The sequence below is a fragment of the Dysidea avara genome, chromosome 6 (genome assembly GCF_963678975.1).
Source record: "Dysidea avara chromosome 6, odDysAvar1.4, whole genome shotgun sequence".
Taxonomy (NCBI): Eukaryota; Metazoa; Porifera; class Demospongiae; order Dictyoceratida; family Dysideidae; genus Dysidea; species Dysidea avara.
Genome location: NC_089277.1, coordinates 11312338 through 11330989, shown reverse-complemented (window position 1 = coordinate 11330989; position 18652 = coordinate 11312338). Strand labels below are relative to the sequence as shown.

Here is an 18652-nt window from a genome sequence, read left to right as displayed (position 1 = left end):
CGCGAGTCTGACAAAATGGGGCTTATAGCTGGAAATACATGTGTTTATCGTACAGTACGATAGTAACTGTATAGTAGGGACCACCGTGAAAGGAGTAGGCGTGGCCCTCGAAATAATAACCAGCCTCGATTTTCCCTTACAACGATGAGGCAGTATTGGTGAGGTAAAACTAAGCCCAAACAAGCTTTCAGATCGACCCGAAACGCTTTCAATAAGTTGCTACAGAATTTTAAAAATTTTTTATTCAACGGAATTTTCTCCTGACTGAGTAACTGACTGATGCCTTCAGACAAGCGTAACTCGATAACCGCTAAGGCTATACGGGCTTGATTTTTTCACTGTTCGACATCTCTTCGGCCCGACAGTTGCAGGGGCGTAGCCAGGGGGGGTTCAAATGGTTCGGACGAACCCCCTTTTCAGAGTTAAGTTTTTTAAATCGTGATACTGGTTAACTAGAACTGAATTAACTTACACAAATCCACTGAAATGGGTAGCTACAGGTCTTCAGGCAGAGGAATTCAAGTACCTCTACTCGCTATTGCGAATGAATTTATAAGAATACTACACATGTTTACACGTGTACACGTGTACATGGCCCCAGACCTCCGCTGTGGAGATTCTATACTTAGGGCAGAATCCCCCTTTTGGAAATCCTGCCTACGCCCCTGAGTTGCCTTTTGGTATACCGCAGTACGTACCAATGCATTCTTCATGGACTTACCAGTGTCCTCCTTTGTGTCCCATTCATCTTTGCTGACAGGGAAAGGTGTTGATTTAACGCGACCACGTGATGGCTTCCCTTCGAAACGGAAATCGTTAGTCTCGTGTGGCCAGACCGCTTTTTCTCCGCACGGTGCTTATCGATTGGAAATTATAAGCGCCTGCTCCGAAAAAGGGTCTGGAACGGTTAGCATAGGCAACTCGTTTCTAACACCCCCAACCACTGTGGAGGGTGTTAATGAATTCCAACAAGCTTTCGCCCACATCTCAGCCAACAAACATTCTATATTCGGTTCTACGCCTTTTCAACAGCAAGATTTCAAACCGTGCTGTGACCGTGGCGCGTCGCCGTAGAGCCTGCTTCACTGGCTAGTACCATGAAGAAGAAAAAAGTGGTATGGTTTTAAAACACGAATGTTGTTTACCTATTAGAGATAGTGTCAGTCGCTTTTGTCACTAGATTCATGCCTCGCTGCTTCGACTGGCACATGACTCATCGACTAGCAAGTGTCAAAAAGATTTAGAATTCGAATATGAATGCTTGTGGGCTGTGATGTGGGCGAAAGCTTGTTGGAATTCATTAACACCCTCTACAGTGGTTGGGGGTGTTAGAAACGAGTTGCCTATGCTAACCGTTCCAGACCCTTCTTGCCGCCCACGCGCAAGAAGTGGTTGACAGTGAAAAAACAGTCTATAAGTATCATACAACTGTTTAAATATATACGTTCTTTGATATAGTATATGCATTAGTTTGCCAGTGATAGTTATAAACGGCGAAAAGAATGTAATGAATTGCCCGCCCACGCCCAATTTGCGCCTTCGTTAAAATGGCCTTGCTCAAAGACGATTAAATGTCTATGACATAGTTCTCTGTATAAATACTTTGGTTTGTTTATCATGCTGTAATATTGTGCTGCTGTGTTATGCTATAATAATATTAATGCTTATATTATTTAATGATGTTTGTTTCTATTACTTTAGTGCACGGTGGGAGGTGGAAGCGTCCATGATGATGATTGGGCAATGTGCAAATAAGGTGAGCGTATGCTTTGTAAAAAGAAGCCCACGTAGCTGTGCAGGGCTCATCTTCTGTACAGATCAGCTTCTGTATAGTCTTTCATTATTTTATTTTTCCCGAGGGGTAGCCAAAGCCCACGCAAAACACAGAAATGGGGTTGCCAATGCCCAAGCAAAGCACCCAACTGGCGTATACGAGACTCCCAATCTTTATGTATTTTTAAAAGCATTTAGTGATATTGCTAACTAGTAACTACCTGTACAGTTGTTGATCTACATCTTGTTCTAGTTATTCATGATCGATCATTGTCTACTTTGTTAAACTCACTTTCTCCTTTATTTTTACATGATTTAGGATTTAGGATTTGGTTTCTAATATATTTGTGTATTTCTGATTGGATTTCTCACATAGCATACAAGATTCCCAAGGCATTGGCTACCCCTCGCTTTTTACCAATAGCCAGTTCATCTCTAGTTGACAAAGATTGATATTACAAACTAAATTAAATTCTTGATCACAGATACACATTTCCCTTGTTGCTATATGTGGCACACCACAAAATTAACCAATGTAAACAACCATAAACAACTTAAAATGCACTGTTTAAATTAGGGCTAAAACAAATATTATAAATGCCAATGAAACAAATAGTTTTAAAAGAATGAATATTCTAAATGTTTGATCCACAATAATATCATACAGTGTGATAGTGCTATATAGCAGGGACCACAAAGGAGTAGGCATGGCCCACAAAATAACATCACCCAAAAACCACCCTCAACTTTCCCTGACAACATGTTATGAGGCAGCATTGATTAGGCCCAAACAAGCTTTCAGGTCAACCCGAAATGCTTTCAACAAGTTGCACCGGAATTTAAAAAAAAAAATTTTTAATGGAATTTTCTCAGACTGACTGACTGAGTAACTGACTGATGCCCTCAGACAAGCATAACTTGATAACAGCTAGCAGGCTACAGGCTTGTCTTTTTTACTGTTCAATGTCGCTTTGGCCCAAGAGGTGCCTTTTGGCATACCGCAGTACGTACAATACCTTCTTCATGGACTTACCAGTGTCCTCCTTTGTGTCCCATTCATCTTTGCTGACGGTGAAAAGTGTCGATTTGGTGGTAGCACATGATGGCTTCCCTTCGTAATGGAAACCATCCATATTTTAAAAAGGATCTATGGCTGTTTTGATTGCAGAGGTGCTTTTTGAACAGTTCTTGATTCGTACTGCTGTGTAATGGGTTGAACATATGTAGTTGACAAAGAAGCATAATGGATACTTCACTTTTCAGACAATATAACTGGGCATGCGGCACCATTTCTATGGTGCTTTTCAAACAGTTCTTGATTTGAAAAGCTGCATAACGGGTTGAACATAGCTGACAACAAAACTTAATTGATAAATCACTTTTCAGACGATAATTGGAGCTCTCAGTGCCATTTCAGATGTGATATGCGTGGGTTCACCAGTCATAATAATTATTTATTTAAAAAGTTAACAAACAAGTACACAAAAATTTGGAATTTTCAACTATACCATAGCACATTGATAAAAGTACTGGAACAAGTTGGAGTAGTGCACGATATTAAATCACAGTAAAACAATAAGAAGTGTTATATCCCTACTGTGCATTTCTGTTATGGTATCTTGAGCACAGTAGGGATATAACACTTCTTATTGTTTTATTGTGATTTAATATTGTGCACTACTCCAACCTGTTTCAGTACTTTTTATTAATGTGCTATGGTCCCTACTCTAGTTGAAAATTCCAATTTTTTTTGTGTAGCTACTTGTTATGTTTTCATATAGAAAATAAAACCTTCATTTGCATTGGTACAACTACTATAAGCCCTGTTCTTTATATAAAATCAAAAAAATATTTCATAAAATATTGAAAGTCTATTGCTTTACCATTGTAAAGTGTTGACTACAGAAAATCGAATCTGCTCATACATCATTGGATAGCTATTTGATTTAGAATAAATAATGAACTATTTGAATGGTTTTTTAGTCTTATAGTTTAAATAATTATGTGTTGTGTTGCAGAAGACAGCAATTCTGGGAACAGCTACAATTTTGAGGAAGGTTCTTCAACTCTCAAGTGCTAGCAACAGCTTGAACTAATCATCTGTCATTAACTTTTCCAGTTACATTTCATAACTTACAATTGTATGTAACTCTAAAGATATAAAGATAGTCTAATAAAGCCTAAAAAGGCAGTCATGTTTTCATCTGTATGTAGCTAATTAATTTACTGTAGAAACACAATAGTAATACTGTCACAGCGCTTGAAAATTTAGTATCCATGCTCCCCATGCAGGTTCTCCAGAATGGCACTCAGTTATGTGCCAGTGGCTATGCTTGTTGTTGCTATAGCTGTATTTTCAGTTTCATGCACTATATAACCTTTATTGCTAAAGTTGGTTCTCCACTCCACTTTGGCCTGTTCTACTCCTCCTTATACTTGAAATGCAAATTGAGATGAATTATCGAGATGAAATATCAAACATGACTCAAAAATTGTTTGCTGCATTAATTGATTTGCCTGCATTAAAGCCATTCTTCTTCAGCTCATTAAAGAGGTAAATACAAAATTAATATAGTTTGCAGTATACACATGCACAATAGTAATACAACACACACACATGTATCAATATAACTCCCATCTTTGAGAATATTGGTATACAACCAATAAACATGTGCATGTGCATTGAAGTTAGTCATGTGTTACCATTCACAAGGGAACACAGGGTATTTAATGATGTGGAAGATAGCCAAATATTGTTTACCAGAGTCTGATAAACTGTAGAGTATCGTCATTAAAACATATATGTTCTGCTTCAAAAAATGGAAGGAAATGGTGGACCTATTTTCATCCACTTTTGGATATTTTTACTCTGTGATCTAACCTTCCAATATTGGATGGAAATAGCTCATTTTCCTATATAGTGACGAAAATCTACAATAAGGTTCCAAAATTGGATGATTCTGTTCATCCATTTTTGGAATAGTCTGTACCAAATTTATGATCATCCAAAATTGGATGGTTCTTATCATCCACTTTTGGAATAATCTGTACCAAATTTATAATCATCCAAGATTGGATGGTTCTTATCATCCACTTTTGGAATAATCTGTACCAAATTTATAATCATCCAAGATTGGATGGTTCTTATCATCCACTTTTGGAATAATCTGTACCAAATTTATAATCATCCAATAGTGGATGGTTCTAGTCATCCACTTTTGGAATAATCTGTACCAAATTTATAATCATACAAAATTGGTCATCCAATTTTGGTATAATCTGTACCAAATTTATAGTTATCCAAAATTGGTATCCAATCTTGGAATAATGTGAACTAAATTTATAACCATCCAAAAGTGGATGGTTCTTGTTATCCAATTTTGAAATAATCTGTACCAAATTTATATCCATCCATAAATGGATGATTCTGGTAATCCAATTTCACCATTAGCATACCTGAACTAAATGCATGATCTCCCTTGTTTCATCACTTTTTATTTCTATGATCCGAAGTGAAGCTTAAAATTCCTTGTACTTGCACTCATGGTGAATGATAAGTTAGAACAAATTTGCTTACTTCTACTGTTTAAGGTATGGTGCAAAAATTACAGATGATTTTCATTTGCAAATGAAACCAAATGAAACCATTAATTCACTACTACTACTAATCAACACCTTATACTGCCAGCAAAAAGAAACGGGACACAAATAAAGATAACTCCATGATGCATACATTCATGCCATCAAATTAATTTTGCATCTGAGCATGTGCCCCAATGATCAACCTTATGCTTCATTTTCAGGCATGCTCTGCCTGTTACACAGCAATACAAATGAAGAGAAGTGCCTCTGCAATTAATTCAGCTACAGGGGGTTGTGGAGAATATGGGTGGGAAGCCATTACGTGATACCAGGAATCAACACCTTAAGCTGTCAATGAAGAGAAATGGGGCAAAATGGAGCACAATGGCTACTTAGTTTAGTTCATGATGCATGCATTGTACTTACTGTCGTATGCCAAAAGGCACCAGTGGGGGCTGAAGTGACATTAAACAGTGAAAATCAAGCTCGTAGCCTTGGCCATTATTGAGTTACGAGGAATTTGTCAGTCAGTCAGCAGAAAATTCCACTGTATAGAAAATTTGAAAAACTTTGTTGTAACTTATTCCACGCATTCAAATCACACTTTTAGACTTTGTTTGTACCTCGCCAATACTGCCAAGGTGCTATGAAGGTATTGTGAGGTTGGTTTCTGGTCAATATTTTTATTGTGAAAACATCCTTAATACTGTTCTACCATACTGTATGATCGTGAACAATGATATATAAGTTGGATTGCTGCAATTTGTTATTTTCAGACTGTAAATATGAATTTAATACAGAGTATTCCAAAATTGGATGACCAGAATCATCCAATTTTGGACGATTATAAATTTGGTACAGACTATTCCAAAAGTGGATGACAAGAACCATCCAATTTTGGATGATTATAAATTTGGTACAGACTATTCCAAAAATGGATTAACAGAATCATCCAATTTTGGAACCTTATTGTAGATTTTCGTCACTATATAGGAAAATGAGCTATTTCCATCCAAAATTTTATTTTTTTTTCCCGGGCTAGATGGACTGCCCTTGCCACCACCCCCAGTACTAGGTGTTAAAGTGCTGGACAGCTGGAAATACCAGCAATCAAACATGGCCGCCAGACTCCAAGCGACCCTCGGAGTAGGCCAGATCAATATTAGTTGTTGATGGATGGCCAACTGAAGAGCGATGACCCCTCAAACACATCACTGCAGATCTTAACAATGAAAAACAAACCCTACATCGCAGCCAGAATAAGCATTTGCTGTAATTAATGCTGCACTTCTTAGCCAACATTGAAGCAAGCTTCCTAAAAACTGTTGTAGCAGTGGGTCCCATGCCACCAGTAGTGCAAACACCAATGGTGAAAAGCAAGCTCTCTCAACCTCTCTAACATGCTCATCATATGCCCATCTTTTTTCATGTTCATGAAGCTGGTAACATCTGGACAATTGGGAGCGAAAATAAGAGTGCGCAAAAGGGTTGAAAACCCTGACATCGAAAAACGCACGCTGCCTATTTTGACCCCAAAAATCCCTGGCAACAACATCAAGACGGGCACCATCTTCACTATTGGCAGTAACCAATTGCAATATGGCTCACCATCAAGAGGCTGGAGAGCAGGCGCAACATTAGCATCACTGCACACTTCACTCCATCCAAAATTGGAAGGATATATCACAGAGTAAAAACATCCAAAAGTGGATGAAAATAGGTCCACCATTTCCTTTCATTTTTGGAAGCGGAACATACCTCGAGGCATTAAAATTACTGTGATACACACTTCTGCATTACATAGAAACAAGAGTGAGGAAATTTTTGCAAAACTGATTTCCAGAAATATCTATTGCACATCATTCACCCTTTCCTGTTGTGACAACTCCAAACACAACAGTCATTCTTCTGGTTTTGAGTCACCATTCACCATCGAACTTTTGTAAAAATAATATTCTGGCTTTTTAAAACATGCATATCCTTTACCGTTAAGCATCCTAGCTACAGTGCATGTGCCACTCTTTGCCTTCTGTGTCCCATTTCCTTTTCTGCTACAGTGCAGGTGTTGATTTGTAGTATGCATGAAGACTTCTGTGTAGCTGACAAGAATTATCTGTAATTTTCATATGGACTGGATTGATTGCAAGGGTGCTTCTCATACTGTTTTTCATTCGTAATGCTGTATAACAGGTAAAACATATATATCTGAAAATAGAGCCGGTGGAATATCCACTTGCCTTTATACTGTATATAAATGAGTGTCTGGATAATAGTACCTACTTATTTAATGAGAAAACAGCAACCCAGGATAGTGTGTTGTAGTCAACAAAATGACATTGGTAGACTAATATTGACATTTTGTTAAAACTTGCAGTTGCATGCAAGATTTTAGTTTGGCAAAATGCACACTGTCCTATAACATTATTTTATAAAAGGCTCTACATTATTGCTACAGTTGGCAAAAAGGCATGTCTTAAATAGCTGAAGCAACATCGAACAGTGGAGAAATTAAACCAATGGTGTTATCTATAGTTGAGTTGTGCCTTGCTGGAGGCATCCATGGACCATTATTATCAGGTAGGCAATCACTTAGTTAGCAGAAAATTCATACATATTTATATAACTTTCAAATCTAGGGAATTCCAGAGGATACATTTGCCATGTATACAACTAAGTGTGCACCAGTGTACATTAATATGTATCCTGGGAAAATCGTTGAACTTCAAAGAGCAAGCCACTTTTATCAAAGCAAGCATAGCCTTGATGTGGATGAGTAAAGGCTCAGAGCAGAGGAGGGCCAACACAAAAGTAACACTATTGGAGATTTTGTCCATGAAAATCCAATGAAAAAAAATGTTCACCCTGTGAAAAGTGAAGTTTTGATTGGGTGGCACCAATGAAATTTTATTTTCATAGCATTTTCATAGGAAAATTTAATGAAAAACCAATGAAAAATTACCAATGCAAATTCCATGAAAAGTAGAGTTTTCAGTAGTAATTTTTCATTGGGTTTTCATTAAATTTTCCTATGAAAATGCTATGAAAATAAAATCTCATTGGGGCCACCCAATGAAAACTTCACTTTTCACAGGGTGGACATTTTCTTCATTGGATTTTCATGGACAAAATCTCCAGTAGTGTAAGTGCTTAATTCAGTGCATGTAGCCTGTAATTTTTATTCTGGCTTACTTTGCTTGGTAGAAGTGCTGAATCATGGTCATGGTTTTCACTTGAATAATGATTCTCATTCTCATGATTATCCACTTGTTATAGTGCTTAAAATCTTTGTAACCCCAACTGACTTAAGTACTTTTAGTTATGAACTTGATAGCTATGCATTTATACACTCAACTTGAAGTCTTGAATTAAAATTAAGAAAGCCCATACAATTTAATACAGTCCATATTTGTGGAGGCTCTGCACACTGCGCAGCGATACAATATACTGAGGATTTCCAAATCTTTGCAACCCCACGTCTGAAACGCAAAGCGGAAAAACGTGATCCAGTACGTCACTTCCTGCCTCTTACCCAATCGATGGTTTAGACCCTTTAGACCGGACCAACGGTTGTGATTCTACCAAGTGGCTTGTTGATAGATTTTATACTCGTGTGTCAGTGTTTCACTGGTCTCATGGCGTGTTATAGGAATTTTAAATTTCACGTAATAAGCGTGCACGTGAACGCATTGCGCTTTAGTGTTGCAAAGATTTGAAAATCCTTAGTAAAAAAAAAAAAAAAAAAAAAAAAAAAAAGAAATCCTCAGTACAAGGGAAAGGGTGGTTGGGCGCACGTGTACCTTAGTTAGGGTCCGCAACGCGAAAAATTGATATCCTCCAATCAACTATCTAACTATTGTCATGTGTTAGGCTAAGTGTAACTTGAATAACACCAGCGTGGCAGCCAAGTTTGTCACTTTCTTCTGGTAGAAAACGATACAAATGTCTCAAAATCACGTGATTTTTCGTTCTAGCAGTTCGTAGGGTTCTTCGTATGCCACGATATTCACTCTCAACATTGTTCAAGTAGTCTATCATCAACTCAATGTATTGGTGGTTTGATTTTATTGGTCAGTTTACGGTGGCAGCACGATCTGTGCAGCTTTTTGGCGACAGACAAAATGTTTCTTGCTCTGGAGCACAGGACAAGCAGAGCAGCAACTGCGCCGTGGGTCAGCAATGACCAGTACTAGGTAAAGTACCTGCATGAGGAGTATGGTTATAATTGAAGCTTGTTAGCCATCTGGCTGAGCCATCTATATGCTGAAATTCGGCCAAAATGACGCGATTTTTGCAAACAAATACCAGAATGGTTAATACATCAGTGAGACAGTCTCCAACAGCAAGGATACGAAGCTTATAAACACCTAACAATACGGCTATCTCGTCCAGTAAACGCATAGAGCAATCCAATGCATGAAATAGGCACTCACGTGATCGATATTCAAATCTCGGAAAATACAGCCATAATCTATTCTAATGACATTAAAATTACTTGGAATCAAGTGACAATCAGTTTGTGTGCATTAGGTTCAACATCTCGATTAGCCAATGACTGTGTTATTTACAAGACTGTTACAACACTGCAAGATTCAAAGCAGTTACAGGAAGACTTACATAAAATATGTGAATGGACTCACAAATGGCAAATGAAAATAAATGTTGAGAAATGTGCTGTGCTGAGGTGTACTCGTTCCCTGAACCCCATACAATATACGTATACCTTATCAGGTCATAATGTCGATATAAAGAAGTGCCATACATACTTAGGTGTAACGATTGATAACACTATGTCATGGTCATCACATATACAAACAGTAAGTAACAGAGCAACCAAAGTGCTAAATTTTATTAAACGAAACCTAAACAACTGCCCATCTGATACTAAAAGAACAGCGTATTTAACATTGGTTCGACCAATTACGGAATATGCCGCCCCAGTTTGGGATCCGTATTATAACACTGACATTTATAAGTTAGAAAAGGTGCAAAGAAGAGCTGCTCGATGGATTTTATCAGATTACTCCAGAAATAGTGTTACGTCATTATTGTCCTCTCTTAGTATACCTACATTACAACAACGCCGTCAGTCATCAAGATTAACACTATTCTATAAAATAATTAATAATACACTACCGATCTCCATCCCCTCACATTATCAAAGAACTCAATTTTGTACCAGGCAACATCACCCCAATCATTTCATTCTGCCACAAGCAACCCTCAACACCTATAAATATAGTTATTATCCTAGAACTGTTAAAGACTGGAATGAGTTGCCAATTAATATAATAGAATCAAGAAATTTGGATGAATTTATTTACGTACTTAACCTTCACTACTGTAATTAATTATCAAATTGCATGTATGTATGTATGTATTTGATTGTACCATTTGGGGTTTTCACCCCCTGGGCAAACCAGCTGAGCTGACTGCCCAGTACCTAATCTTAAATCTTAAATAAATCTAGCCCAGCAGTCTGAGACTCTCCCTATGATGCCATCACAGCATAAAACACACCCGCACTGGCCCAGACCACGCCTGAGTGAACAATTAACACAAATATTTACAAAAGGAGCACACTGCATGGTTCCTATTCAGAAATGAAAGCAATTTCATGGGTATTTCCGCGATTTGAATTTCGATCACGTGAGTGCTTATTTCATGCATTGGATTGCTCTATACGTTTACTGGACGAGATAGCCGTATTGTTAGGTGTTTATAAGCTTCGTATCCTTGCTGTTGGAGACTGTCTCACTGATGTATTAACCATTCTGGTATTTGTTTGCAAAAATCGCGTCATTTTGGCCGAATTTCAGCATATAGATGGCTCAGCCAGATGGCTAACAAGCTTCAATTATAACCATACTCCTCATGCAGGTACTTTACCTAGTATCTCCATACAATGCATCCGCGGAGCCCGCTCATCCATCGGTCACTATGTTAAGACTCCCCCAATTGTGGAGCTGATTCGGGCAGAGTCTCAGTTTGCCGTGGACTAAGAAAGTCCCGGTTTGTCCAGCACAGGCCATTTATGTGCTGGGGGTGGTAGGCAAGGGCAGTCCATCAAGCCCGGGTAAAAAAAAAAAAAAAAAAAAAGACCTAGTACTGGTCATTGCTGACCCACGGCGCAGTTGCTGCTCTGCTTGTCCTGTGCTCCAGAGCAAGAAACATTTTGTCTGTCGCCAAAAAGCTGCACAGATCGTGTTGCCACCGTATACTTGAACAATGTTGAGAGAGAATATCGTGGCATACGAAGAACCCTACGAACTGCTGGAACGAAAAATCACGTGATTTTGAGACATTTGTATCGTTTTCTACCAGAAGAAAGTGGCAAACTTGGCTGCCACGCTGGTGTTATTCAAGTTATACTTAGCCTAATACATGACAATAGTTAGATAGTTGATTGGAGGATATCGATTTTTCGCGTTGCGGACCCTACCTTACTTAGTACCCTTCCCTGGATCCGCCATAACAAAATTGTCACTAAACCATAAATCACCTACCGGTACTTGTTACACTAGACGTATATCCGGCTGCTTCGATTGGCTAGCTAGCTACTTTTTTTCTTTTTCTTACGAACATTTAGGTTAAGGCCGTTGCTATTCGTACGACGATACGTATGAATAGCTCACGTGCTATTCGTACGACGATACGTATGAATAGCTCGCGTGCTATTCGTACGACGATACGTATGAATAGCTCACGTGCTATTCGTACGACGATACGTATGAATAGCTCACGTGCTATTCGTACGACGATACGTATGAATAGCTCACGTGCTATTCGTACGACGATACGTATGAATAGCTCACGTGCTATTCGTACGACGATATGTATGAATAGCTCATGTACTATTCGTACGGTAACGCATTAAAAAACAACAAAAGCTAATGGCAGAAAAGCTATATATTCGTACGGCAATAGGGTACACATAGCTATCAGGTACAGCTACAACTTGAATAATCCAGTAAAATGTTCAATATAAGACCACCTAGCATTCAGTGACATGCACATTAAAGAATTCTGACTACACTGAAATTTTAGTTTAGAACAGCTTTGATGTAATTTGATAGCAACACCTCAACACAGCTATACTGTATTGTTCAGTATATCAGTAGGTATGATGATAATTATGTTGACAGTGTACACAAAAAGACAAACATACAAAGTAAAGCAAACAATTATAAACAAATGTTCAATCAGAAACATATTCAAGTATTATTCAGAGTCAGAATCAAATAGATATCCAAAGTACTCTTCGCATTCTTTGTAGTTACAGAACCACATTTCCTTTTCTGAATTTATCTTCTTTGCTTGTTTTATTGTGATATTCACACATGTGTGATGGTATAAGTTATCACAAATATAACATTTCACCATACAGGGTACTTCTTCTGCAAACGGCTTCCTTGACATGTGCTCTGAGACATTTGGCAGTCTGCACTGGCAATAAACATTCAACTTTTTAAGCATAGCCCTTTTCTCCTTGGTTTTTGTACATGGGAAGGGAGTAATCTTGTCAGCTTCAAAGCAATTAATAAGATGACTGCGGATTTTCTTGTGGTCATAAAGGTGTGATGCTGGATTTCTGCCAAAACAAAGATCAGTCAAAAAAGCAATAGCGTACACCCCACAATCATCAGGGCTAACTTGCATTTGCACCTTCTCTAGATGGACTTTGATTTGTGCTGATCGTGTATTGCAAATGGCAGCAATTTGTTTCAAAACATGATATGTTGGTTCAGTGAAGATGCTGTCATATACGTAAACTTCATTATCTGACACAGCTTTGATTGCCACCCAGTGATCACAGCCAGTGTGCAACACTTGACAGTAAGCAAATCCTGCATAACCTATCATCCAGTCAAACTTTTCAAACTTAAAACATTCTCCAATGGCTGGAGTTGATAGCCCCTGCAAATCAGGGAATTGGTCACGTAAGAGTTGACTAGCAGCATTAATGTGATCATCGTCAAGCTTGTCACCTTGCTTAATACTGCCAATAAGCCTTGTAAATCTTTCAATAACATCATGCTGACAACGATTACGATTATTCACTTTTCTCCTTTTGCGATGATGTACTTCAGGGCAGTGCTTGGATTGCTGTTTATCTTCAAGTGGTGACTGTGCAGTGGGCTGCTGTTTTTCTTGAAGTGGTGACTGAACAGTAGGTTGCTGTTTATCTTTAAGTGACGACAGTATGACCTATAAAAAAGATGATGCAAATAAATTAGTATTACCATGGTCCACACTTGTTGAGCCCTTTGTGTGTTTAGATAATTTAAAATTTGGATAAATGAAACCAATTCATCTATTTCAGAGCCCTGCTCAAGCACTCCAATAAAATGCACATCATGTTGACAACAATGACAATTACTTACTTTTCTCCTTTTGCGACGATGTACTTTGGGGCAGTAGTTGGATTGTTGCTTATCTTGAAGTGGTGGCTGTACAGTGAGCTGCTGTTTATCTTCAAGTGGCGACTGTACAGTGGGCTGCTGTTTATCTTCAGGTGGCGACTGTACAGTGGGCTGTTGTTTATTTTCAAGTGGCGACTGTACAGTGGGCTGCTGTTTATCTTCAAGTGGTGAATGTGCAATCTATAAGAAAGACAATTTGTAATACAGTGATCCTCTATTATCCAAACTTGCTGGGCCCTCATGGGTGTGTTTAGACAATTGAAAATTTCATTCATTTATATCAGACCTACTAAATCACTCTAATAAAATACACAACAGTTACACTTGTCTGAAGGAACAATATTTTGTGGGAAACTGTAAACCTCCATTATTAAGTTTTAGTGCTAGATATGGTATCAGTAGCACCAAGATTCCTTTGTAAGGTTGTGTAACATGGTTTTTAAAGGTGGGTGCCCTTCATTTTCAGCACCACTGTATTGTTTGATACAACACTACTGAACTGTACCATGCTTACTCATTTTATAACTACATATATGCAAATAAATTCGCCAAACTTTACTTACATATCCTACTTTATTCACAATGTCATTACCTCGGTATCAGTGTTGTTCATCCTTGCTTGAACTCCATAACACAGACGACAAAACCACACTGCTTTCTTGGGTGCAGAGGTCAATCCCACACAATTCAGATGATACCAGTTCAGACACGATTCGCAAGCAACAGAAGTTGAAAGTGAAAGATCTCTGCTGCATGTGTAACAATTCCATTTCGGGGCATTTTCCAATTCCATCATTGCATCAGTGACCTTACTCCATGCACCATCAGTAAAAAAATCTTCAACTGAGACCCAGTTGACGTTTTCATCCTACAAGTTGGACTTGAGATGCAAACTATTACCTATTTCATTACATTCAAGCCTTTCACCACGCAGAGCCTTTTCAATTAAGTGGTCCGGTAACATCCAACTAAGTATTTGTCTTTGCCTTTCTGCATTAGATTTTAGTAAAAACTTCACTGGACGTTCAATACATTTTTTCTTCTTGGGCAATCCTATGACAGTTAAATTAGCCCCCTTAGGTCTACCTCTTTTTTTAGTTTTGGGTGGAAGCGCTATTGATGTTAGGTCAATAAAATCAGGGGTTGGTTTGTTATTCATTAGATCTACATCAATTGGATTGCCACTGTCAGAAGATATAACTGGTAGGTTGATACTGTCAGTGGGTATAGTAGGTGGATTGTCACTGTCAGCGGGTATAGCAGGTGGATTGTCACTGTCAGCAGGTATAGCAGGTAGACTGTCACTGTCAGCAGGTATAGCAGGTGGATCGTCACTGTCAGCAGGTATAGCAGGTGGATTGTCACTGTCAGCAGGTATAGCAGGTAGACTGTCACTGTCAGCAGGTATAGCAGGTGGATCGTCACTGTCAGCAGGTATAGCAGGTGGATTGTCACTGTCAGTGGGTACAACAGATGGATTATCAGCAGGAAAAACAAAAGCATTGCTACGGTCAGCAGATATGGCTGGAATGCCACTGTCAGAATGCATGACATATGGAATATCAGGAATTATGTCACCTGAATTCTCACTGAGATCAGCTTGGCGGTCACTGTCATCATGTATGCAGTCAGTGTTATTGGATTGGCTATCAATAGAAGGTATATCAGATATATGATAAGGGAAACCCGAGAAGTCATCTTTGTCAAGGAGATCATCAGACATATGGTCAACCTTATTGTCTTGTTGATGGTCAACCTCCAAGTCCTCAATGCATGATTCTTCAACAACTTCAACCTTCACATGCTTTCCTTGCTCCCATGATCTCACTATCTTCTCCAAGCAATCAACAGCATATGAAAATTCTCTCGTAGATATATCAGAGGCAATTGAAGCTAATCTCTGTGATAAATCAAATACTTTACGATATTTTTCATGCTGCGACAACACCCTGACCACTGGCAATCTATCAACAGCACAGACCTCAATATTTGCTGAACAATCATTGGTGGTTGAAAAAACACGATGACTACTTCTATAGTAATCACGGGTCCATCTTACTGCACATAGTTTTGCTTCAAAAATGTCTAGCTTGGCTTGTGCTCGTAATGCGAAAATGTGTTTACAAGGCAACTCCATTGCTGTATAAAACCCACAATTACACCCACAGTCTGTTGTGAACAATTTCTTTCCATTAGAATAAACATCAATAGAAGAATGATCTCCATTATTAACAGCAATTTTCACCCTGTCAGATGATTCAAATTGTTTTACCACAAATGAGTATGCATATGGTGTCAAAAATTGTTGGTATTGGGAAAGGCAGTTGTTAGCAGGAAATACATTCACAGCACACTTTTGAAATACTGTAACAGCCCGATGATCTCTTTCCAATGATAACGAATCAAAGCATTTCATTAAATCTCGGAAAAAGGTGAGCAGAGAAGAGTGCTTTGTGACAACACTTTTTATCTTTTGATTGATACTCTCAATTCTGTTGTTTGTACTGTTTAGATAGTGACATGCTTCTCGTTTAAGACCTTCAACCCACTGTTCCCTGATTCCATGCCAATTATCATTAAAATACTGAATTACTTGGTTTAGCTTTGTGTCCTTCAATTTCTGATAAAATTTTGAATATTCTTCTTCATCTCGAGCATACACAAGCTTATTTATTATTTCCAAAACAGCGACCTTTTGTGCAGCATTGATACCAACTTTTTCAGGGGTAATTTCACGTCTGAATGTTCTTAAAGTGTGGAATAAGCATATCTTCAGTTCAGCACCGGGGATCTTCTGTGAAAATACATCTCTTTCTGTAAAATCTTTGTCTGCCATAATGCATCTTGTATTGGACGTATCATTGTGCTTAATGAATACATCCATTAAATGACTGATGGTCACCTTGTCCTCATGCACCACCAGCCATAAAGCTATCACTTCACTCTCTCCATTTCCATCCACAATCATCATTATGTACAGTGGCATTCGAAGATTGTTCAATTTATAAGTTGCATCAATAAGAACTAATTCAGGATACCGTGCATATGTGTTCTTCCATCCCTGAGTTTGAAAATACACACTGGATAAAGTATCACTTTCATCTTTTGACACTTCCACAATTGCACCTGTATAAAAATAGACCAATGAATTAATTTCAGCAGACGACACACATTTTACTTGTAATTACTTACCATTAACCTTCTTCATTTCTTCTACTAGTGTGCTAACATTAATAACTTCGGTCCTCTTGTTCTTGGAAGCCAAGTTATGCAGATCTTTAAGGATGACCACCTTTCCCGTTTGCTTAAAGAAGTGCTGCTGTACCATCTTCTTGTTAGCCTTGACTCCAAGCATATTGTCAGCCTCTTTTTCACTGGGCTCACTTAGCCTTCGTTGTCTAGGATGATGCTTGAAAGCCTTCTACATGACAATATTACAGTGTGTTAATGTATTCAATCAAAACATAGTTATACTTACCCCACTAATCTCGTGGTTGTGGCTATTCTCAATGGCTTTTATAAACAAAACTTGGCCATTTCGACTACACCTAACTTTCACACGAAACGGGCACCCCATTTGAAAAGTCCTACAAGAAAAACACAGACCAATGTCACCACTGAAATTCTAGAAACTCCTACTCGCACCATAGGCGGGTCGCACTTACTTCTGGTTTGGCCTTTTCCCGGTAGAAGTCGTCTTGAAATCTTTTCCACCGTGGTGACACGCAAAATCTATATCAGAATAAACCAAGTCTTCATTAAACTTCTTCTTTGGTGCCCGTGTAGCCGACGCCGATTCAATGGTTCTTGAATGTCTAACGTACAGTTGCACAAATTCAGCTTGCTGAAATGCAGATATTGCATCGCAGAGATCCTCATAACTTTTAAACTCATCCCCACACCGAAGCATTCCTAGTCAGATGAACCATAGATTCTATGGATGAACCATAGATAATAGAGTAAAGGGATAGGAAACGCAAGCGATTTCCGGTTTGATTTCCGTTACGCGTGACTTGAAAGGACAAGACAGTTTTGTGAGAATTAGTGTTCTAAGCAGCGTAAATAGTAATCCAACAGACTACAGTAAGTATTTAGGCCTATGTGAGAGATTTTGGCGAGAGAATTCAGACCGTAGATTTTGTAACAAAGCGTATCGCATTAACCGTGATTGTTACACGCTGTCACACTTTCGCTCATCGTACCTTCATGCCTCTTCCATACCGCTTCTTTTATAGCCGGTTCCACTTTCGAATCTTGTGGTAAGCTAGGCGTGTCACCAACACAGTCTTTTACCGTTGCGTTGTACTGCAAGGTGGTTAAAACTTTTGGTTAAAAATGGAAGATACTTAGTCGTTTCTTCAAGCAACAGTTCCTGTTTTGCTCCGATATTTCCTCTGGTTCCCTCTGTTAAATGGTAAGGAATAGGTTTATCACAGTTAAAAGGATAGAATATATTTACGAAGAAAGTAAAGTGGTTTAAAGTAATTTTTGGGCCGTTTTTTTCACTTTCAATCTCCTTTACTTTTGCGTATAACTTCCTTGAGGGTTGGTACCATCCTAATTCCCTCGATTACTTACTTGAGTTCACTGTAGCGAAGTTTCACAGTCGTTGGTTACAAAATTCTGTCGTTACAACAATTTGTTTCTCTTTGATACAAGCGCAGCAAGCGTAACGAGTATGTTCGTGACGTACTACACGGAATTCCAATAGAAATGTACGTATTTTGTGACGTCACGTTATTGCGTTTCCTATCCCTTTACTCTATTATCTATGGATGAACCAAACGTAGAGCAGACTTTCAAAACGTACGCGCCAAAAGCCACGTGTAGTTACCGGAAAGCAAAATTCGTATAACTATTCCGTTTATTTGGAATCG

The 18652-nt window shown here is 38.5% G+C and overlaps 2 protein-coding genes and 1 long non-coding RNA gene across 4 annotated transcripts; 1 reads left to right on the top strand and 2 right to left on the bottom strand.

The window, feature by feature from the left end:
* Positions 1-1003: 1003 nt before the first annotated feature.
* LOC136258428 (uncharacterized) lies at positions 1004-4021 on the top strand. The gene is made up of 3 exons (XR_010702785.1): positions 1004-1115; positions 1702-1756; positions 3792-4021. It is a non-coding gene; the product is annotated as an uncharacterized lncRNA (long non-coding RNA).
* An 8443-nt stretch (positions 4022-12464) lies between these two features.
* On the bottom strand, positions 12465-14571 carry LOC136258621 (uncharacterized). Its single transcript, XM_066051962.1, has 3 exons — positions 14368-14571; positions 13737-13955; positions 12465-13560 (listed from the first exon to the last, which is right to left on the bottom strand). The coding sequence occupies exons 1-3, from the start codon at positions 14569-14571 to the stop codon at positions 12574-12576; spliced, it is 1410 nt and encodes a 469-aa protein (XP_065908034.1). The 3' UTR covers positions 12465-12573.
* A 72-nt stretch (positions 14572-14643) lies between these two features.
* On the bottom strand, positions 14644-18543 carry LOC136258620 (zinc finger SWIM domain-containing protein 3-like). 2 transcript variants are annotated; one of them, XM_066051960.1, is made up of 4 exons: positions 17441-18543; positions 17254-17362; positions 16968-17196; positions 14644-16901 (listed from the first exon to the last, which is right to left on the bottom strand). In XM_066051960.1, the coding sequence occupies exons 1-4, from the start codon at positions 17683-17685 to the stop codon at positions 14644-14646; spliced, it is 2841 nt and encodes a 946-aa protein (XP_065908032.1). In that variant the 5' UTR covers positions 17686-18543. The 2 variants fall into 2 exon arrangements, with proteins under 2 accessions (XP_065908032.1, XP_065908033.1); XM_066051961.1 differs by lacking the exon at positions 17254-17362 and having other exon boundaries at positions 17441-17549.
* Positions 18544-18652: the final 109 nt, after the last annotated feature.

Excerpts from the sequence above, each read along its gene's own strand:
- LOC136258621 (XM_066051962.1), bottom strand. The coding sequence starts at position 14,571 with ATGATGGAATTGGAAAATGCCCCGAAATGGAATTGTTACACATGCAGC. Across the intron at positions 13,956-14,367 it reads TGAACAACACTGATACCGAG|ATTGCACATTCACCACTTGA; the intron begins GTAATGACATTG and ends TCTTTCTTATAG. Across the intron at positions 13,561-13,736 it reads ATCGTCGCAAAAGGAGAAAA|GTCATACTGTCGTCACTTAA; the intron begins GTAAGTAATTGT and ends TCTTTTTTATAG.
- LOC136258620 (XM_066051960.1), bottom strand. The coding sequence starts at position 17,685 with ATGCTTCGGTGTGGGGATGAGTTTAAAAGTTATGAGGATCTCTGCGAT. Across the intron at positions 17,363-17,440 it reads GGGAAAAGGCCAAACCAGAA|GACTTTTCAAATGGGGTGCC; the intron begins GTAAGTGCGACC and ends TTTTTCTTGTAG. Across the intron at positions 17,197-17,253 it reads ACAACCACGAGATTAGTGGG|AAGGCTTTCAAGCATCATCC; the intron begins GTAAGTATAACT and ends ATTGTCATGTAG.